Source organism: Halichoerus grypus, chromosome 10 (genome assembly GCF_964656455.1).
Source record: "Halichoerus grypus chromosome 10, mHalGry1.hap1.1, whole genome shotgun sequence".
Classification (NCBI taxonomy): Eukaryota; Metazoa; Chordata; class Mammalia; order Carnivora; family Phocidae; genus Halichoerus; species Halichoerus grypus.
The window spans coordinates 73,792,870-73,816,351 of record NC_135721.1 but is presented as its reverse complement, the minus strand read 5'-3'; the positions used below and the strand labels follow the sequence as shown (position 1 = coordinate 73,816,351).

The window sequence follows — 23,482 nt, the reverse complement described above, 5'->3', positions numbered from 1 at the left end:
CCTATGGCTAGATACTGACATTGCTCATCTTTGAATATTTACAAACATGCTGATTAAAGTTTTAACAGCTCAATTTTCTGTCCGCTATAGGCAGTCCTCAACCATTAGCACCAGAATTTCTTACTGACCACTACTGACATCCACCCTCATCCTCTTCAAAGGCCTACCTTTATTTTTAAAATGTTTAATAGTGGTTTAAGTTTTATAAATTTTAACATCTAAATTACTTTAGGGCTAGTTTAACTATTCCCCAGTGTAGTTCACATTCATTAATCACAAACTGACTGAAACTAGGCATGTCAGGACAAAATTAACATAATCTGAACTACTTCTGATCTTCCTTTCATAGAAAAAGGGCAGAGAAGTTGGTTCTCACCCTTACAGAAACTAGTGAAACAGTGCTAGTTTACATAAAATGAGAGAGAATAATAAAAGGAAAATAATATAACCAAGCCACTCTCCCTATTTTTTTCATTCTCATTGTGAAAACTTAACTTTGGGCACTGGAATATTATCAAATAAGGAGGCACTCTTTCATCATTCCTTATCACACTCAGCTTGTTCCGAGTGTAACTGGAGTTTCACTTCTCAGATTCATTCATTCTTATAAAATGAGGTAGATTAATTTCTATAAATTATCTTTGTCTTTTCATCTCCCCAACTTAAATCAATCAGAGAAAAATGTGCTGGTTGAAAACTTACGAAAAAGAAGAGGTGACGGGCTGGATCTGAGTTCATCAGCAGTGCAAAAATGCCTGTGGAAAGTTATAGCAGCAGGGTGCCTGGGTGGCTCAGTTGGTTAAGCGTTCGACTCTTTTTTTTTTTTTTAAAGATTTTATTTATTTATTTGACAGAGAGAGACACAGCGAGAGAGGGAACACAAGCAGGGGGAGAGGGAGAAGCAGGCTTCCCGCCGAGCAGGGAGCCTGATGCGGGGCTCGATCCCAGGACCCTGGGATCACGACCTGAGCCAAAGGCAGACGCTTAATGACTGAGCCAACCAGGTGCCCCAAGCGTCCGACTCTTGATTTCGGCTCAGGTCATGATCTCAGGGTCGTGAGACTGAGCCTGTGGTGGGCTCCCTGCTCAGCATGGAGTTTGCTTGAGATTCTCTCTCTCCCTCTGCCCCACCCCGCCTCTCCGCATGCACTCTCTCTCTCTCTAAAATAATAAATAAACCTTAAAAAAAAAAAATAGTAGCTTCCACTGAGCACTTTCTCCCTTCTTCCCTAATTCATATAGCATCCCTGGGTTCCCCAAGAACTAGCTTCACTGTTCTTCCCATTTGGGGTATGATAACTACAACATTTTGAAAGACTGGTATAATCCCACATTTCTAAAGTGGAACAAAACCTAAACGTGTATTTGTTGACAAAAAACAAAACACAAAAATCTGGATGGTAATACACTAAATGGTAAACAATAATTATATCTAAGAAGTACAGCAGCAGCAAATGGAACTGAAAGTAGTCATCTAAACTTTACACATTCTGCATTTTTGCATTTCTTCTAAAAAATTATTGAAAAATACATATTTAAAGTTATTAAAAGAAAATCAATGAGTTAAAAAAATTCATGAAGACAAAAGGCTTTGTCACAATCCACTGCCAGCACATATGAAATTATCTGTTGTTTGGTATGCTAAGGTCTGAAAATTCCTTAAATCCAAGGCCACAGTTTATTAATTTATTCCTCACTTGTACAAACTTTCTTTTCTACTTTTCACTCTCCTGTCTTCCCTCTTTTACACTATACTTTGGCCGTAATGCCCTTCTTTATACTTCTTTCTTTAAATTTTATTTAAGTAAGCTCTACACCCAACGTGGGGCTCAAACTCAGGACCCTGAGGATCAACAGTCTTGGGCTCTTCCGACTGAGCCAGTCAGGCAGCCCCCTCTTTTATACTTCTTGAATGCACCATTTCTCCCTCAATTTAGGGCCTCCACACAAAATGGATTCCTCCTGTCCCCTTTCTAGCTTAATTCTTTTTTTCTGTTTTTAAAGATTTTATTTATTTATTTGAGAGACAGAGAGTGAGAGAGAGAGAGAGCACAAGCTGGAGGAGGGGCAGAGGAAGAGGGAGAAGCAGGCTCCCTGCTGAGTAGAGAGCCCGATGCGGGGCTCAATCCCAGGACCCTGGGATCATGACCTGAGCCAAAGGTAGCCACTTAACCAACTAAGCCACCCAGGCACCTCTCTAGCTTAATTCTTAATCATCTTAGAGGTCCTACCTGAGACATCACTTCCTCGGAGAAGTCTTCTCTGATCTCTCCAGCCTAGGGAAGGTCCCTGTGTCATGTTTCCACTGTACTCAGTACAGCTTCCTTTGCAGCAATCAGTACATTAGCAATTACTCCTTTAATGTCGGTCATCTTCCCTGCTAGATTTAAGCTCCATGAAGGCAGGACTGTATCAGTCTAGCTCACTCTAGTCAATTGCTTACCAACTTTGCAATTTTTGCCATAATTAGAAACCAACTTTGACTATTTAAGTCAACTTTAAAAATTCAAATATAAACAACATGTGAACTCAAGAGCTTGATATGTGCTAGTTATACTTTTTCTAATCCATGTTAAATAAATATATCAATATTGGGGCACCTGGGTGGCTCAGTCGTTAAGTGTCTGCCTTCAGCTCAGGTCATGATTCCAGGGTCCTGGGATCGAGCCCCACGTCTGGCTCCCTGCTCCACGGGAAGCCTGCTTCTCCCTCTCCCACTCCCCCTGCTGTGTTCCCTCTCTCTCTCTCTCTGTGTCAAAAAATAAATAAAATCTTTAAAAAAATAAAAAATAAAATAAAAATAAATAAATATATCAATATTAAAGTTAAAAAAAATATCCATGTATCCTCTAAAAATCATTTGGGTCTTACTGGGGTATGTGAGATCCACTTTACAGAACCATGCTAATGTAACACCGGCAGCAACTGCACAGTGCCTGACAGATAGCATGCCTGCAGTAGATGGGGGCTCGAGTTGAGATTATAAAGACTTACCTTGCTTTTGGCTTCCAGACGTAAAACACGACTAGTCTTTGTGATTGGGTCTTCATGCCCAGTTTCCTCAAACAGTTTGCCCTCTGCAAACTTGTACGTGTAATATTTTGGGGGACGTATTGGAGAGCAAAGCTGAAAGGGGCAGTTCTTCGGGTCTGAATTTGTATCCATTATGAATCCACAGGCCCAAGGAGGGAGCTAAAGAAATAAAAGTTATTTTTACTCTTTATCTAGACATTAAGTATCATTAATTAAATTCCTGAGTCTGCTACAAATAAGATGATAAGGACATCAAGTTTACTTTTATCCACTATACATCATGCCTCATTTAAATATTATCTCAGCACAAATATATTTCGAGTAACAAATGAACAGACCTCTACACTGATGACCAATAAAATAAGGACAAATTATAGGAAAGTGGTTTATCATGACTCTGGATTTACATGATACCTCCTTTAATAAAGATTATTATTTTGGGTGTGGTTAAGAAAAAGAGCAAATCAAATCCTAATTCCAGAACCCAGCCACATCTCCAGATCTCTGTTCTCCTGGATCACGAAATCTCTCTCATCTGTTTTACTAATTTGCTCCCAGCCCTCCGCCTGCTGCCCAGACAGCCACACTGATGACAGTTATTATTCCAGGGCTACAAACTGGCGCAGCAGCACTAACGCACTTACAGTTTGTTTCTAACTTTAGCTCCCAGGCTGACTATTGTGCAGAACAAAACCTTTCCTGGCATATCCACTGAGACTCATAGCTATTATGATTAGGATTCTTAACTTTAAGAAAAAAAGGAAAGGAATCAAAATGTATTCTCTCAGAGCAGCAGGGTCCAGTTTCAAGCCCGCCACTAACATCCCTCTTAACACCTTTCAAAGAACTCTGGTAAACAGGCTGACAGAGTGTAAGAAATGTTGCCGAGAGTTAGAACATTAAAAGAAAACTACCTTTCTTTTCCTGAGTAATTGTAGAAAGAACAAATTCCTTAGAAAATCAGAGGTCTTGGCACAGCAATGTCACCGGTGGGCACTATTCAAAAAGGGTAGGTGGGGGCTGTGTGCATAAAGAGTGCACCATCTAACCTGTAGAAACTACAGCCAAAGAGCTTATGTTCACAGAGCAATTAATCCAAAGAATCTAGCTTCCTGAAACACGATAAGGATATATATTCACAATGTCTCTTAAAGAGAGTTCCTAATTTACTGTCCTCAGACTGAGGATTATGTTCAAGGATAAGGTTTATTTAAGTGCAAGCCACAGAACTGGAAAGCAGCCCATGACATGTCAAAGTTGGGAAGTCTGGCAGCATAAATGGAGTAAACAGAGACCTTAGTGGGGTAAAAGCACCACCGCTACCCACCTTGTAAGCAGGTTTCAGAAAGAGGGGACACAGTGCCTCAGTCCACAGAGGCACAAGTTTTTCTGTTCCTTGGTGAAACTTAAAAAAAAAAAAAAAAAGGTTCCACGTGCCCCGTGTGGTAAGTGGTCATACTTTTAGACCAAGTGGTTCCAATAAATAAAAAAACTCTTCAGGTATATTTCTTAAAGTACTGGGATCAAGGTTAAAGTTTTACCATAACAAAACTGTTCCATGGCTATGGACTTCTTAAAGTTTGCCCAGCTCATGTGGAAAGAAGCATTAACCATCTCAAGGATACCTTAAGCCACATTTCCTACTGAGAAAAACCTGTAGTACCATCTGGGTATATTAATGGACAGCACCTGAGAATAATTTTAAGTTGGCTAGGTGATATGCAGATATTTCTTACATACTTGACAGAAACAGTTTCAGCTTTAGCATTCTACCAGCAAATCATAGTCATTTATTTCACTGAAAGAATGATTAAGACACACACGCTGAAAGAAAATTGGCCCAGGTATGTAAACACCTCCATGTAAACTGATGTTAGTACAGAACAAAAAAAAATTTCCCAATTTGCTTAAATATCATAACTAATTAAAATATCATTACTTCTTTTTGTGGAAAAAAAAAAATTACCAGGAAAAACTGATGATATGATGACCAAGGATAGGAGGCAAATATATTAAGGATTTTACATTTCTGTTGCTCAGATTGAGTTTAAAAAAGCCTTTTAGTCAAGTGCCTACTGAAATGTTACATACAGAAATACTTTATAATCCAGTTTGCTTAAAGATTTTGTCCTTTGTGATTGACACTGTCTATGCATATTAATCAGTATTACCTAGTTCATGAAAAGACTCCGATCTATAAAATTTTCTTTAAGTAGAACCTAGTATATAATGTAGTATTTGATTCCATGTGTTGATGACTCAGAACATTATAACAAGGCCTAATAGGTACTACAGGTTGGGAGGTCAGGGAATGAAGAGACAAAGGATACAGAATAAATTAAAGACATGATGTTCCACTGGAGACACTCCTGGAAGTCTCAGGCCCTCAGGAACAGGGGAAAATACACTGCAGGGCACGACAGGACCTCTTCTTCATAAAGCCATTACCCTCAACAACAGGAGACATAGCTGACTTTCCTAATACACAGAGATAGGCACAGAAACTAGACAAAATGAGAAGACAGGAATTTGTCCCAAATGAAAGAACAGGACAAGGCCACAGCCAGAGATCTAAGCGAAAACAGATATAAGTAACATGCCTTATGAAAAATTTAAAGCAATGATCATAAGAATACTCACTGGACTTGAGAATAGAGTGGAAGAGATAAGTGAAACAATTAACAAAGAGGTAAGGAATAACATAGCAGAGATAAAGGGCTCAATAAACGAAATGAGACACACACTTGATGGAATGAATGAACAAGAGGCTGGAATAAGCAGAGGAATGAATTAATGACCTAGAGGACAGAGTAATGTAATCAGGATGAGTAAATGAGAGAAAAAAGAATTATGCAAAATAAGAAGAGACTTAGGGAACTTAGTGACTCCATCAAACATAGTAACATTCCTATTATAGGAATCCTAGAAGAAGAGAGAAAAAAGGGGGCAGAGAACTGATTTGAAGAAATAATAGCTGAGGGGCGCCTGGGTGGCTCAGTCGTTATGCGTCTGCCTTCAGCTCAGGTCATGATCCCAGGGTCCTGGGATCGAGCCCCGCATCGGGCTCCCTGCTCGGCGGGAAGCCTGCTTCTCCCTCTCCCACCTCCCCTGCTTGTGTTCCCTCTCTCGCTGTGTCTCTCTCTGTCAAACAAATAAATAAAATCTTTAAAAAATAAAAAAATAAAAAAAAAAGAAATAATAGCTGAAAACTTCCCTAATCTGGGGAAGGAAACAGATATCCAGATCCAGGAGGCAAAGAGAACCCCCAATGAAAATCAACAAAAGCAGATCCATACCAAGACATACTATAATTAAAATGATGAAATACAGTGGTAAAGAAAAAAATATTAAAAACAGCAAGACAGTGGCGCCTGGGTGGCTCAGTCGTTAAGCGTCTGCCTTCGGCTCGGGTCATGATCCCAGGGTCCTGGGATCGAGCCCCACATCAGGCTCTCTGCTGGGCAGGAAGCCTGCTTCTCCCTCTCCCACTCCCCTTGCTTGTGTTCCCTCTCTCTCTGTCAAATAAATAAATTAAATCTTTAAAAAAACCCAAAAAACCAAAAAAAACAGCAAGACAAGGGACACCTGGGTGGCTCAGTCGTTGAGCGTCTGCCTTCAGCTCAGGTCATGACCCCAGGGTCCTGGGATTGAGGCCTGCATCAGGCTCCCTGCTCAGCGGGGAGCCTGCTTCTCCCTCTCCCACTCTCCCTGCTTGTGTTCCCTCTCTCGAATAAATAAATAAAACTTAAAAATAATTAAAAGCAGCAAGACAAAAGAAGACTGTTACATACAAAGGAAACCCCATAAAGCTATCAGTGGGTTTTTCAGCAGAAACCTTCCAAGCCAGAAACGAGTGACATGATGTATTCAAAGTGCTGAATGGGAAAAACTTGCAGCCAAGAATACTCTACCCAGCAAGGCTATCATTCAGAATGGAAAGAGAGATAAAGTGTTTTCAAGACAAACAAAAACAAGGAGTTTATGACCACTAAACCAGCTGTGCAAGAAATCTTAAGGGGGATTCTTTGAGTGAAAAGGAAAGATCAAAAAAGACAGCATGGGGGCACCTAGGTGGCTCAGTCGTTAAGTGTCTGCCTTCGGCTCAGGTCATGACCTGCTCAGCGGGAAGCCTGCTTCTCCCTCTCCCACTCCCCCTGCTTGTGTTCCCTCTCTCGCTATCTTTCTGTCAAATAAATAAAAAAAAAAAAAAAAAAAAAAAAAGCATGACCATAGGAAGCACAAAAGCAATAAAATGAACTCACAAAATAAAAGATGTAAAATATGACACCATATACCTAACTTGGGGAGGAGAGGAGTAAAGAATGGTTCAAACTTAAATGACCATCAACTTAATATAGACTTTAGCTATATGCAGCAGAGGTTATATAAAAATCTAATGGTAACCACAAATCAAAAACCATTCATAAACATGCAAATAATAAAGAGAAAGAAATCCAAATACATCACTGTATTGCTGAATGATGAGAGAGAGAAAGGGAAGAAAGGATCAGAGAAAAACTGCAGAAAACAAACCATAAAACAAGTAATAAAATGGCAATAAGTACATACCTATCAATAATTACTTTGAATGTAAATGGACTAAATGCTCCAATCAAAAGATCTAGGGTGACAGAACAGATAAAAAACAAGACTCATCTAAATGCTGCCTACAGGAAACTCATTTTATTTTTTATTTTATTTTTTTTTAAAGATTTTATTTATTTATTTGAGAGAAAGAGAATGAGAGAGAGCACATGAGAGTGGGGAGGGTCAGAGGGAGAAGCAGACTCCCTGCCGAGCAGGGAGCCCGATGCGGGACTCGATCCAGGGACTCCAGGATCATGACCTGAGCCGAAGGCAGTTGCTTAACCAACTGAGCCACCCAGGCGCCCCAGGAAACTCATTTTAGACCTAAAAACACCTGCAGATTGAAAGCGAGGGGATGGAGAAACATTTATCATGCAAATGGATATCAAAATAAAGCTGGAGTAGCAATACTTATAAAGGACAAAATAGACTTTAAAGACCGTAACAGACAAAGAAGGACACTATATAATAATAAAGGAGACAATCCAACAAGATATAATAATTATAGATATTTATGCACCCAACATGGGAGCACCCAAATACATGAAACAGTTAATAAGACACATAAAGGAACTAATCGGCAATAATACAATAATAGCAAAGGACTTTCATGCCCCCCTTACATCAATGGACAGATCACCTAAAGACAAAATCAACAAGGAAACAATGTCTTTGAATGACACACTGGACTAGATGGATTTAACAGATGTATTCAGAGCATTACATCCTAAAACAGCAGTATACACATTCTTTTCAAGTGCACATGGACCATTCTCCAGAACAGATCACATATTAGGCCACAAAACAAGCCTTAACATATTTAAAAAGATCTAAGTCATACCATGCATCTTTTTCGGACCACAGTGCTATGAAACTGGAAGTAAACCACAAGAAATAGTCTGGAAAAGATCACAAATACATGGTGGTTAAATAACATGCTACTAAGCAATAAATGGGTCAATCAGGAAATAAAAGAAATAAAAAAGTACATAAAAACAAATGAAAATGGAAACACAATGGTTCAAAACCTTTGGGATGCAGCAAAAGCGGTTCTAAAAGTAAAGTTTATAGCAATATAGGCCTACCTCAAGAAGAAAAAAATCTCAAACAACCTAACTTTACACCTAAAGGAGCTAGAAAAAGAAGAACAGAATAGAGAGCCCAGAAATGGACCGTCAACTCTATGGTCAACTAATCTTCGACAAAGCAGGAAAGAACATCCAATGGAAAAAAGACTATCTCTTCAACAAATGGTGCTGGGAAAATTGGACAGCCACATGCAGAGGAATGAAACCGGACATTTCCTTACACCACACACAAAAATGGACTCAAAATGGATGAAAGACCTAAATGTGAGACAGGAGTCCATCAAAATCCTAGAGGAGAACATAGGCAGCAACCTCTTCAACCTCAGCCGCAGCACCTTCTTCCTAGAAACATCACCAAAGGCAAGAGAAGCAAGGGCAAAAATGAACTATTGTGACTTCATCAAGATAAAAAGCTTTTGGGGCACCTGGGTGGCTCAGTTGTTAAGCATCTGCCTTCAGCTCAGGTCATGATCTGGGGTCCTGGGATCGAGCCTCGCATCGGGCTCCCTGCTCAGCAAGGAGCCTGCTTCTCCCTCTCCCACTCCCCCTACTTGTGTTCCCTCTCTCGCTTTGTCTCTCTCTGTCAAATAAACAAATAAAATCTTAAAAAAAAAAAAGATAAAAAGCTTTTGCACAGCAAAGGCAACAGTCAACAAAACCAAAAGACAACTGAAAGAATGGGAGAAGATATTTGCAAATGACGTATCAGATAAAGGGCTAGTATCCAAATATAAAGAACTTCTCAAACTCAACACCCAAAGAACAAAGAATCCAATCAAGAAATGGGCAGAAGACATGAACATTTTTCCAAAAAAGACATCCAAATGGCCAACAGACACATGAAAAAATGTTCAACATCACTTGGCATCAGTGAAATCCAAATCAAAACCTCAATGAGATACCACCTCACACCAGTCAGAATGGCTAAAATTAATAAGTCAAGAAATGACAGATGTTGGCAAGGACGCGGAGAAAGGGGAACCCTCCTACACTGTTGGTGGGAATGCAAGCTGATGCAGCCACTCTGGAAAACAGTATGGAGGTTCCTCAAAAAGTTGCAAATGGAGCTACCGTACGACCCAACAATTGCACTACTGGGTATTCACCCCAAAGATACAAATGTAGGGATCCGAAAGGCTATGTGCACCCCAATGTTTATAGCAGCAATGTCCACAATAGCCAAACTATGGAAAGAGCCTAGATGTCCATCAACAGATGAATGGATAAAGAAGATGTGGTGTATATATACAACGGAGTATTATGCAGCCATCAAAAAACACGAAATCTTGCTATTTGCAACGACATGGATGGAACTAGAGGGTATTATACTAAGCAAAATAAGTCAATCAGAGAAAGACATGTATCATATGATCTCACTGATATGAGGAATTCTTAATCTCAGGAAACAAACTGAGGGTTGCTGGAGTGGTGGGGGGTGGGAGGGATGGGGTGGCTGGGTGATAGACATTGGGGAGGGTATGTGCTATGGTGAGTGCTGTGAATTGTGTAAGACTGATGAATCACAGACCTGTACCTCTGAAACAAATAATACATTATATGTTTAAATAAAAAAAAAAAAAAAGAAGATAGTAGGAAGGGAAAAATGAAGGGGGGGAAATCGGGAGGGGGAGATGAACCATGAGAGACTATGGACTCTGAGAAACAAACTGGGGGTTCTAGAGGGGTGGGGGGTGGGGGGATGGGTTAGCCTGGTGATGGATATTAAAGAGGGCACGTATTGAATGGAGCACTGGGTGTTATACAATATACAGCAAACAATCATGGAACACTACATCAAAAACTAATGATGTCACGTATAGTGACTAACATAATAAAAAAAATTTTTTTAAAAGTTCATTAAAAAAAAGAAGAATAAAAAGAAAATGAAGAACAAAATCTAAAACCAGCAGAAGGTGGAGCACCTGGGTGGCACAGTTGGTTGGGCATCCAACTCTTGGTTTCGGCTCAGGTGGTGATCTCAGGGTCATGAGATCAAGCCCTGTGTCTGGCTCTGCACTCAGGGAGGAGTCTGCTTGAGACTCTCTCTCCCTCTCCCAAATAAATAAATCTTAAAAAAAAAAACCACAAAAACCCAGCAGAATGAAGGAAATAATAAAAGATCAGAGCAGAAATAAGTGATACAGAAACTAAAAAACATAAAACAAAAAAAACCCAATAGAAATAGGTCAATGAAATGAGGAGCTGGTTCTTTGGGGGGGGGGAAAATCAATAAAATTGATAAACCTCTAGCCAGACTTATCAAGAGAAAGGACCCAAATATATAAAATTACAAATGAAAGAGAAGAAATAGCAACAAACACCACAGAAATACAAACAATTTTAAGAGAATATTATGAAAAATTATATGCCAAATTGGACAACCTAGAAGAAATGGACAAATTCCTAGAAACATATAACCTACCAAAACTGAAACAGGAAGAAATAAAAAATTTGAACAGACTGATAACCAGCAATGAAACTGAATCAGTAATCAAAAAATGAACAAAGAAAAGTCCAGGACCAGAAGGCTTCACAGGTGAATTCTACCAAACATTTAAAGAAGAGGTCATACATATTCTTCTCAAACTATTCCAAAAACTAGAAAAGGAAAACTTCCAAATTCATTCTATGAGGCCAGCATTACCCTGATACTAAAACCAGATAAAGACCCCACAAAAAAGGAGAACTACAGGTCACTATCTCTTTTGAACATATATGCAAAAACCTTCAACACAATACTAACAAACTGAATCCAACAATATATTAAAAACATCATTTACCACAACCAAGTGGGATTTATTCCTGGGTTGCAAGGGTGGTTCAATATTCACAAATCAATCAACATGATATACCACATCAGGAAGAGAAAGAATAAGAACCATAATATCATTTCAGTAGATGCAGAAAAAGCACTTAACAAAGTACATCCATTCATGATTAAAAAACAAACAAACAAACAAAACACCCATCAACAAAGTAGGTTTAGAGGGAATATACCGCAACATAATAGAGGCCATTTAGGAAAAACCTACAGCTAACATCATCCTAAATGGGGAAAACCTGAGAGCATTTCCCCTAAGGTCAGAAACAAGGCAAGTATGTCCACTCTCACCACTTTTATTCAGCAGAGTTCTGGAAGTCCTAGCCAGAGCAATCTGACAACAAAAAGAAATAAAAGGCATCTAAATTGGTAAGGAAGAAGTAAAAATTTTCACTATTTGCAAATGACATGATAGTATAAATAGAAAATCTGAAAGATACCACCAAAAAACTGCTAGAACTGATAAATGAATTCAGTAAAGTTGCAGGATACAAAATCAATGTACAGAAATCTGTTGCATTTCTATACACAATAATGAAGAAGAGAAATTAAGAAAACAATCCCATTTACAATTATACCAAAAATAATAAGATACCTAGGAATAAACCTAACCAAAAAGGTAAAAGACCTGTACTCTGAAAACTACAAAACACTAATGAAAGAAACTGGGGAGGACACAAATGGAAAGACATTTCATGCTCATGGATTGGAAGAAAAAACACTGTTGAAATGTCTGGACTACCCAAAGCAATCTACTCATTTATTTATTTTTTTAAAAAGATTTTATTTATTTATTTGAGAGAGAGAGAATGAGAGAGAGAGCACATGAGAGGGGGAGGGTCAGAGGGAGAAGCAGACTCCCAGCCGAGCAGGGAGCCCGATGCGGGACTCGATCCGGAAACTCCAGGATCATAACCTGAGCTGAAGGCAGTCGCTTAACCAACTGAGCCACCCAGGCACCTGCAATCTACACATTTAATGCAATCCCTATCAAAATACCAACAGCATTTTTCACAGAACCAGAACAAACAATCCTAAAATTTGTATGGAACTACAAATGATCCCAAACAGCCAAAGCAATCTTGAAAAAGAAAAGCAAAGCTGGAGGCATCACAATTCCGGACTTCAAGTTACATCACAAAGCTGTAGTGATATCGGCACAAAAATAGACATATAGATCAAAAGAACGGAATGGAATCCAGAAATAAACCCACAACTATATGGTCAATTAATCTTTGACAAAGCAGGAAAGAATATCCAATGGGAAAAAGTCTCTTGATTTCAACAAATGGTGCCGGGAAAACTGGACAGCCACATGCAAAAGAATAAAACTGGACCACTTACAAACATAAACTCAAAATGGATTAAAGACCTAAATGTGAGACCTGAAACCATGAAAATTCTAGAAGAGAGCACAGGCAGTATCGGCCATAGCAACGTTATTCTAGATATGTCCCCTGAGGCAAGGGAAACAAAAGCAAAAATAAACTATTGGGACTACATCAAAATAAAAAGCTTCTGCACAGCAAAGGAAACAACAAAACTAAAAGGCAACCTACAGAATGGAAGAAGATATTTGTAAATGACATATCCAATAAAGGGTAATATCTAAAATATGTAACTTATAGAACTCAACCCCCCCAAAACAATCAAATTAAAAAAATGGGCAGAAGACATGAGCAGACATTTCTTAAAGAAGACATGGCCAACAGACATGTGAAAAGATGCTCATTTTCACTTATCAAAACTACGATGAGATACCACTTCACATCTGTCAGAATGGCTTAAATAAAAAACACAAACAGCAGGTATTGGCAAGGATGTGGAGAAAAAGGAACCCTACCCTCTTGCACTGTTGATAGGAATGTAAACTGGTGCAGCCACTGTGGAAGACAGTATGGAGGTTCCTCAAAAAATTAAAAACACAACAACCCTACTATCAAGCAATCTCACTACTGGGTATTTACCCAAAGAATACAAAAATACTAATTCAAAGAAATACATGCACTGCTATGTTTATCGCAGCATTATTTACAATAGCCAAATTATGGAAACAGCCCAAGGGTCCATTGACAGATGAATAAAGATGTGGTGTGTACACACACACACACACACACACACACACACACAGGAATATTATTCAGCCACAAAAAAGAATGAAATCTTGCCATTTACAATGACATGGATGAAGCTAGAGAGTATTATGCTAAGTTAAATTAGAGAAAAATACGAATGATTTCCCTCATATGTGGAATTTAAGAAAAAGAGCAAAGGAAGAAAAAAAAGAGAGACAAAGCAAGAGACTCTTAACTTTAGAGTATTGGCAGTTACTAGAAGGGAGGTGGGTGGGAGCGTTGGGCGAAACAGGTGATGGCGATTAAGGAGTGCGCTCATCCTGATGAGCACCAGGTGATTAAAATAAAAACTTAAAAAAAGACCTGATGTTTGTTGCAATGGCAGTTAAAACCACAGGAACTGAGGCATATCTTTAAACTAGGAATACTTAAAAAATGCAAAGGTCATATTTAGTGAGAAGTCAAATTTTATTTATTTTTTTAAAGATTTTACTTATTTATTTGACAGAGAGACAGCGAGAGAGGGAACACAAGCAGGGGGAGTGGGAGAGGGAGAAGCAGGCTTCCGGCTGAGCAGGGAGCCCGATGCGGGGCTCGATCCCAGGACCCTGGGATCATGACCTGAGCCGAAGGCAGACGCTTAAGGACTGAGCCACCCAGGTGCCCCGAGAAGTCAAATTTTATTATAGTAAACTCTCATAACATTGCCGATTGTCTTGACATACAATTTTGCTGTAAGAAATGCACTGCTAGAAATTATACATTCTCTCTCATCCCTATTCAAGATGGGATTTCCCTTTCTTCAATTTCCCAATTGAAGATGTATGGTTTTGGCATCAATTAGCAAGTAAAAAGAAACTCTGAATCCAGTAGATGAAGACAATAAGAAAATCACTAAGTTTAAATCACCATTTTTATTTTAAGGACACCTACATAGTCCTCTAAAATACAAGATGTTCTATTTGATAATTTGATTTTAGGGAGTAGCTGGAAAATTTTGGTTGTTTTTGGAACCTTGGTATTTCTTATGTATACCATGATAAACTTGAAGCTAATTTCCTTGCGCCTTATCATCAAAGCAAGCTTTGGTGGAGCCTAAAATGGCAGCCAGATAACCTCATGAAGTATAACTCGACTCAACTCATTTCTATGCCCCAAAACTTCAAATGTTCCTCTCTTCATAATTTATGCATAAGTTTCTCATTTGAAAGTCAAAGAACGTCAAATCATAGCTTCATCCTACATACGTTTATTGTGCTTCAATAAAACAGAATTATTAGCAGTTTCCCGAACATTTTCTGAACTTCTCCAGCTCTTAGAGCTTTATTTGATGGGACTTTCTCATCCTAGAATACCATTTCCCTCCCTGTCAGAATTCTATCTATCCTCTTGAGTTTATCTCAAATTCTACTTTCCCTACAAAAGCTTTCCTGGGCCACTTACATAAGCCCATTGTATACTTAATATTTGTGTACAGAAGTTCAATAAACATCCAGTGAATTTACTGGAACTGCATTTTAGGAGACTATGACAATAATGCAATTAGGGAGATATAAGTGGTCAACTGGCTTAACAACTTTTTCCCTATGAAGTAAAATGGAGGCCTTTCCCCTTCCTTTCGGCACCTGTTATCTGACCTACATGTTAATGCTGCTTTAACACTGGGCAATAAGGTTGGCACTCACCAATTTTAACAAGTTCACTTGTGGAGGCAGATTATCTTTCCTGGCAGCCACAGGCAATACCAGCAACTCAGCCTGCCAGGCAAACGTGCCACCATCACGGCTGTGCTGCAGTGGAGACCACTGCCACTCCCTCCCCCAAATTGGCAAAAAGAAGATGGTGCAGACATAATGGCAGAAATACAGCAGGCACATCCCTATCGGGGGCGTGGGAAGGGAGCAGCAAGCAGTGGTTGGTTAGGCACTAGCTGGCAAGCTAACCCGAGCTATCAGCATACCTAAAGTTGTAGAGATGTATGACATACAGAGATATGTAGAAAGAGAAATATGATGACACTGAGCTCTACTTCTCAAGTTCATGCTATAAGACAGTATTTTAAGTAAAACTTTATTAAAATCAAGGTCCTCTAAATAATAATTCTAAAATAAACCTCCTAAACATGAAAAAACCCAGTATGCTATGTTTCATTTAAATTAAATTTCTTTTAAGAAAAAGTACATTGCTACTATTCAAAATTTGATGTTCTGTTAAACTAAACTGTATGGATTTTGATTAACAGTATTGTCTTTTTGAAAATTAAACATACCTTTAGGGACCGAACTGAATCATCAGCCAGACCAATCACATTAACGTAAAGTAGATTGCTGTGCTTCAGGAATAGAACGCAGTGATCCTTAAACATGTCCAAGTCTACAACTTTGGTATTTCTCTTCATTGTGAAAAATAAATCCCAGTTCATAATAGCAGGGGTATCAGCTGCTGTTCTCATGAGCTGTGTGGAACAAAGTCAGAAGAGAGCTAGGTAACAAAACATGCTAACTTTCTAGCATCCAGAAAACTAGACCATATTAATCTTCACTGTTTTATGAAGAGCCAAAGGAATGAGCTTGCAGCGGGGCTGCAGTGCGACCATCATCATATGAAGGAGCCCAGGCTAGCCTGCCCTGTGGTGAGACAGCATGGCCTAGTGCTTACCTTACAGCAAACCAATGAATGTTTGAATGAAGGCATTTGAGAAACAGCTAACTGGGGATGCACTGGGAAGCCTAGCTGGGACCAGCAGAACTGCCTAGCTGAGATCAATCCAAATTGCTAACTTATAAAATGAGTTTATAAAAGTTTATTCTTTCAAATCATTAAGTTTGGCTTTGATAACTGGTAAGATCAGGATAAAGTATGTTTCATTTACTAACCTTTTTAGGCACAATTACAATATGTACAGGCATTATATCTAAGGGAAGAGAAATGGGATTGGTTATCAATAGGAAGGTAGCATCAATTTCTACACGTAACCAAAAGCCTACAAAACAGCTAACTCCTAGAGCAAGAAATGTTGTTGATGGAAGTGTGACACTTTTTAACAGTTCAAATGGGTACACAGAGAATCCAGGATTACCTTGAATTCTGTAGGCTCGCCAACATTAGTGAGAATGTATAATTCATCATCTCTGTGTTCAACGTAGTAAAGAACTCCATGTATTCTCTTCTGGATAAGTACTGGTGGATCCCAAGGGCTTAGGCCATCTATCAACCACACTTCAGAAGTAGTCTTGTTCATAATATTTATGGTGAGGAAACGACTGTCTTTTGTAAGATACAGGAAAACAAAATAGCTGCATGTGCACGCACGCACACAGAGAGAGAAGAAAATCCAGTAAATTTCAAAGGCATGCTACCTTAAAGACAGTATCTCACTGCCTGCTGTACATATGTTGCTTTATAATGTAGACAGAAAATAAAAACTCCTTAGTGAATACTGCTTATTTAAAAGACTGGCTATTATTTTTCTCATTTCCCCCACAAAGATATTAAAAATCATTTTTCTCTTAACATTTTATTATGAACATTTTTCAAACCTACAGAAAAGTTGAAAATGTCAGGTGAATACCCATATACCCACCACTGAGATTCAATTATTACCAGCATTTTGTTATATTTCCTTAATCACATTATCTGTGGATCTATCAATCCATCTTTTTCTGAATGCATTTTAATGTAAACTATAGACATCATCTAACTCCCAATCACATTAATAGATTATAGGACTTTTTGCTGGGAAGAGGAAATAAACTTCCCAGAGGAGATATGTAATTGTAGGGAAGGAGAGAGACAGAGTTTACTTTGTTCTTCCTCTGCATGCATGTTGGCTTTTTTACAACAAAACAAAATAGAAATAACAAAAACAGAAATAGGAAGAAACACCCTTGCAATCTCAACACATTTAAAAAATTAATATAACTATTTTAATTTTTTCTATTTTTCTTTCCCAAGTTTATTTGTATTTCATGCATTTGTTTTTAAATTAATTTTTTTTAACTATTAAAGTACAGTTGATATATAATGTTCTATAAGTTCAGGTATACAATACAGTGATTAGACAACTCTCTACATTACTCAATGTTCATCACATGTGTTTACCATTTGTTACCATACAACATGATTACAGTATTATTGAGTATATTCCTTATGCTGTACTTTTCATCTCCATGACTTATTTTACTCATGCATGTCTTTAAACTGAAGTAAAATATAAATGCAATTCTGTATTCTGCATTTGTGACTTCACAGTATCAGCATCTCTGCCCAAATTAGTTTTTATGATTATTTTTAATGGCTACCTAATACCCTATCAGGTTGCATTATAATTCTTAAAACTCTAGATTTTAATGTTTCATTGTAATAAAGAATATAACCAGAGAATATATTCATAAAGACAGTTCTTCCTCGTGATCTTTACTTATTTCCCTAACACAAATTCTTAGGAATGGAAATATTAATTTAATGATAAACAGTATCTTTAATGATTCTTGATACATATAATCAGATAATATCCCAAGAGCCTTATATTAATTCACTGGATGGGTTTAAATGTTACGTTTACATATTTCCTTATTATAAAAGTAATCCATACGGAAAATACAAAGAAGGATCTCACCACACAGAGATAAGCATGGCTAGTATTTTGGTTAAGATTCCTACTGTACTGGACATTACCATGTTTGTCATTTTATTTCTTCTGTGAGATTTTTTTTTTTTTTTTAAGATTTTATTTATTTGACAGAGAGAAAGACAGCAAGAGCAGGAACACAAGCAAGGGGAGTGGGAGAGGGAGAAGCAGGCTTCCGGCTGAGCAGGGAGCCCAATGCGGGGCTCGATCCCAGGACCCTGAGAGCATGACCTGAGCCAAAGGCAGATGCTTAACGACTGAGCCACCCAGGCACCCCTATTCCGTGACATGTCTTTGCCCATTTTAAACTTGGGACGTAGTTAAAAATATTATTATTATTTTTTTAAAGATTTTATTTATTTGACAGAGAGAGACACAGCGAGAGAGGGAACACAAGCAGGGGAAGTGGGAGAGGGAGAAGCAGGCTTCCCGCGGAGCAGAGAGCCCGATGCGGGGCTCAATCCCAGGACTCTGGGACCACGACCTGAGCCAAAGGCAGACGCCTAACAACTGAGCCACCCAGGTGCCCCCGTAGTTAAAATTATTAGCCTATAAACATCTCCTCCTAAATTAAGGATATTAACTTGTCCTTTTGCTGAAAATCTCACAACCTGAGCTGAAATCAAGAGTGATACACTCAATTGACTGAGCCACCCAGGTTCCCACAGCATTAAAAAATAATACCCACTCAGGGGCACCTGGATGGCTTGATTGGTTAACTGTCTGACTCTTCATTTCCACTCAGGTCATTACCTCAAGTTCCTGGGATTGAGCCCTGTGGGGCTCTGCACTCAGTGGAGAGTCTGCTTCTCTCCCTCTCCCATGGCCCCTCCCCACACCTGTGCACCTGCACATTCTCTCTCAGAAATAAATAAATCTTTAAAAAAATAATACCCATTCATTTTTCATTAATCTGTGATGCCTCTTTTATCATTTAAGTTTTATTTATTTATTTTTAAAAGATTTTATTTATTTTTTAACAGAGAGAGACAGCGAGAGAGGGAACACAAGCAGGGAGAGTGGGAAAGGGAGAAGGAGGCTTCCTGCCGAGCAGGGAGCCCGTTGTGGGACTCGATCCCAGGACCCTGGGATCATGACCTGAGCCACCCAGGCGCCCTATCATTTAAGTTTTAGAGTTATCTATTCTGGTCTTGATTATTTGTCTGTCAATTTGTATTAACTATTGTAGATTCATGTGTTTTAATACATGGTATGGTTGTAGGTCAAGTCCCTTACTCCTGTTTGCTCTTTATAACGCTATCTTTGCTATTTTCAATACTTTTTATCTATTTATTTCTGTTTGATGATGACACAGGTAATTAAAAGATAAGTTACTTGGTCAACTACTTGGCAGATATGTGGTTATAGGAAATGTCAAAATACAACTGGCTTTACAGGACAAATTTTCTTAGAAAGAGAAGACAAGTAAAGGTAACCACAAAGCATAAGCCTACAGAAAACATACAAAAGATAAAGAAAACAGCACTATGGAAAAATCCTAAGCACAAAGGAAGATAGCAAGAAAGGAAGAAAGGAACATGGGAACTACAAAATAGCTACAAACCATTAATAAGATGGCATTAGTAAGTTCTTACCCATAATTACTCCAAATGTAAACGGATTAAATTCCCAATCAAATGGCAGAGTGGCTGAATGGACAGACAACAAGGCCCAACTATATGCTACCTCTAAGACACTCACTTCAGCTTCAAGGACACACACAGGCTCAAGATGAGGGGATGTAAAAAGAAATTTCATGCAAGTGGAAACCAACAGAGAGTAGGAGTAGCTATACTAATATAAGTGAAAATACACTTTAACTCAAAAGCTGTAACAGGAGATAAAGAAGGCCATTATGTAATGGTAAAGAAGTCAGTTCATCAAGAGGATATAACAGTTGTAAATATATTGACATACCTTGGAGATATGGGTAGGTTAAGAACCACTGCCAAAAGTGAGTCAAATGAATTTTTTGGTTTCCTAGTGCAAATAAAAGTTATGTTTACGCTATACTGTAAACTGTTAAGTATGCAACAGCATTATGTCTAGAAACACAATGTATATATGTTAATAAAATATTTATTGCTAAAAAATGATAATCATTATCTAAACTTTCAGGGAGTGGTAATCACTGATCACAGATCGCCATAAACAAATAATAATGAAAAAGTCTGAAATACTGTGATAACTACCAAAAAGTGACAGAGACATGAAGTGAGCAAGTGCTGTTGAAAAAATGGTGCCAACAGACTTGCTCAACACAGGATAGCCACAAAAAACGCAGTTTGTGAAGTGCAATAAAACAAGGTATGCCTATATGCACTCGACATCAGAGGACCTAAATGGATTAAGCAAATACCAATAGATCTGAAGGGAAAAACAGACAACAATACAATAATAGTAGGGGAGTTTAATACCCCACTTTCAACAATGGAGAGATCATCCAGGCAGAAAATCAGTAAGAAAATGTTGGACTTGGACTACATATACTTTAGACAAAGTGGTTGTAACAGACATATATTGACCATTCAACCAGCAGCTGAATACATTCTTCTCAAATGCACAAGGAATATTCTCCAGGATAGATCATGTTAGGTCACAAAACAAGTATTAGCAAATTAAAGAAGACTGAAACCATACCAAGTATCTTTTCCAACCACAATAGTAATCAATTAAAGGAAAACTGGAAAATTCACAAATATATGGAAATTAAACAGTACGCCATTAAATAAGCAATGGGTCAAAGTAATAAAAACTGAAATAAAAAATATCTTGAAACAAATGAAAATAGAAATACAACATACCAAAACTTATAGGATACAGCAAAAGTACTTCTAAGAGGGAAGTTTGTGATAAATGCCTACATTAAGAAATACCTTGGGGTGCCTGGGTGGTGCAGTGGGTTAAGCCTCTGACTTTTGGTTTCAGCTCAGGTCGTGATCTCAGGATTCTGAGATTGAGACCCGTGCTCAGCATAGAGTCTGCTTAAGTTCCTCTCTCCCTCTGCCCTTCCCCACCACACTCTTTCTCTCTCAAATACATAAATAAATCTTAAAAAAAAAAAAAAAATTTTTTTTTTTTCACTTAGGGGTGCCTGGCTGGCCTGGTTGGTAGTATGCAATTCTTGATCTCAGGGTAGTGAGTTCAAGCCTCACCTTGGGTATGGAGGCTACTTTAAAAGAAAAAAAAAGAAAAGAAAAAAAAAACTATCTCAAATAAACGACCTAACATCATGCCACCAGAAATTAGAAAAAGAAACATAATAAAAAAAAAGTTAAAAAATAAAAAAAAGAAATTAGGAAAAGAAAAAAAATAAGCCCAATGTTAGCAGAAGAAAGGAAATTGTAACAAAGATCAGAGAAGAGATAAATTAAAGAGACTGGAAAAACAACAGAAAAGATCAACAAAACTAAGAGCTGCTTTCTGAAAAGATAAAACTGACAAATTTTTAGCTACACTAAGATAAAAAGACTCAAAATCAGAAAAGAAAGAGGACACATTACAACTGATACTATAGAAATAAAAAGGAGTATAAGACTACCATGAACAATTATATGCCAACAAATTAAATAACCTAGAAAAAAATGAATAAATTCCTAGAAACATACAACATACCAAAACTAAATCATGAAGAAATAGAAAATCTGAACAGACCAATAAAGAGTAAGGAGGCTGAACTGGTAATCAAAAATTTCCCAGCAAAGAAAAGCCTGGAACCAGATGGACTCACTGGTGAAATCTACCAAACATTTAAAGAATTAGCACCAATCCTTCTCAAACTCTTCCAAAAAAAATTGAAGAGAAGGAAACACTTCCAAACTCATTTTATCAGGCCAGTATTCCGCAGTACAAAAGCCAGACAAGGACACTTAACAAAACTATGCAATATCCCTGGTGAATATAGATACAAAAATACTCAACAAAATGCTAGCAAACCTAATTCAATAGCATGCTGAAAAGATTATTCATCACGCTAAAGTAAGATTAATCCTTGAGATATAACAACGGTTCAACATATGCAAATCAATGAATGTGACACATTAATAGAATGAAAGATAAAAATCACATGATCTCAATAAATACAGAAAAAACATTTGACAGAATTCAAAATCCATTCATGATACAGATTCTCTCAACAACTGGATATGGAATGACTAATATTCAACATTATAAAGGCCATATATGACAAGTCCATAGCTAACATCATATTCAATGGTAAAAAGCTGGAAAGTTTTCCTCTAAGATAGTAACAACACAAGGATGACCATTCTTACTACTTCTAATGAACACAGTACTGGAAGTCTTAGCCAGAACAATCAAGTAAGAAAAAGAAATAAAAAGCATCCAAATCAGAAAGGATTTGCAGGTGATATGATTTTATATACAAAAAACCTTAAAGATTCCACTGTAGAACTAATACATGAATTCAGTTCAGGATGTAAAATCAACATCCAGAAATCAGTTGTGTTTTGATACACTAACAATGAAATATCTGAAAAAGAAACACACAAAACAACACCATTTAAAACAGCATCAAAACCAAATACTTAGTAAAAAATTTAACCAAGGAAGGAAAAGATCTATACATTGAAAACTTAAGACTTTGATGAAAGAAAATAAAGAGGACACAAATAAATGGAAAGATATGCCATATTCATGATTTGGAAGAATGAGTATCATTAAAATGTCCACACTACCCAAAGCCATCTATACATTGAAAGCAATCCCTATCAAAATTCCAATGGCATTTTTTACAGAAAGAGAAAAAAAAAAAATCCCAAAATTTGTATAGAACCACAAAAGATCTCAAACAGCCAAAGCAACCCTGAGAAAGAAGTAAAAGGCATCACACTTTCTGATCTCAAACTATATTACGAAGCTATAATAATCAGAACAATATTGTACTGACATAAAAACACACTGGGGGGGGTGCCTGGGTGGCTCAGTTGGTTGAACGTCTGACTCTTGGTTTCAGTTCAGGTCATAATCTCAAGGTCATAGATTGGGTCCCATGTCAGGCTTTGTGCTTGGTGGGGAGTCTGCCTGAGATTCTCTCTCTTCTCGCCCTCTGCCCCCCCCCCCACTCATGCTCTCTGTCAAATAAATAAATGTTAAAAAAAATAGACACTTGGACCTACTTGAAACAGAACTGAGAGCACAGAAACAAACCCTTGAATATATGCTCAACTAATATTGGATAAGGCAGCCAAGAATACTCAAAAGGGAAGAGAAAATTTCTTCAATAAAT

At 37.9% G+C, this 23,482-nt stretch overlaps 1 protein-coding gene across 1 annotated transcript in view; it reads right to left on the bottom strand.

Annotated features, from left to right (window-relative positions):
* PREPL (prolyl endopeptidase like) overlaps positions 1-23,482 on the bottom strand; it is a 53,739-nt gene that overhangs the window by 9,754 nt on the left and 20,503 nt on the right. The window contains exons 6-8 of the mRNA XM_078057454.1: positions 16,684-16,900; positions 15,874-16,059; positions 2,995-3,192 (exon numbers count right to left, since the gene is read on the bottom strand). Coding sequence (XP_077913580.1) covers positions 2,995-3,192; positions 15,874-16,059; positions 16,684-16,900 — 601 coding nt within the window. The remainder of the gene's footprint in view (positions 1-2,994; positions 3,193-15,873; positions 16,060-16,683; positions 16,901-23,482) is intronic.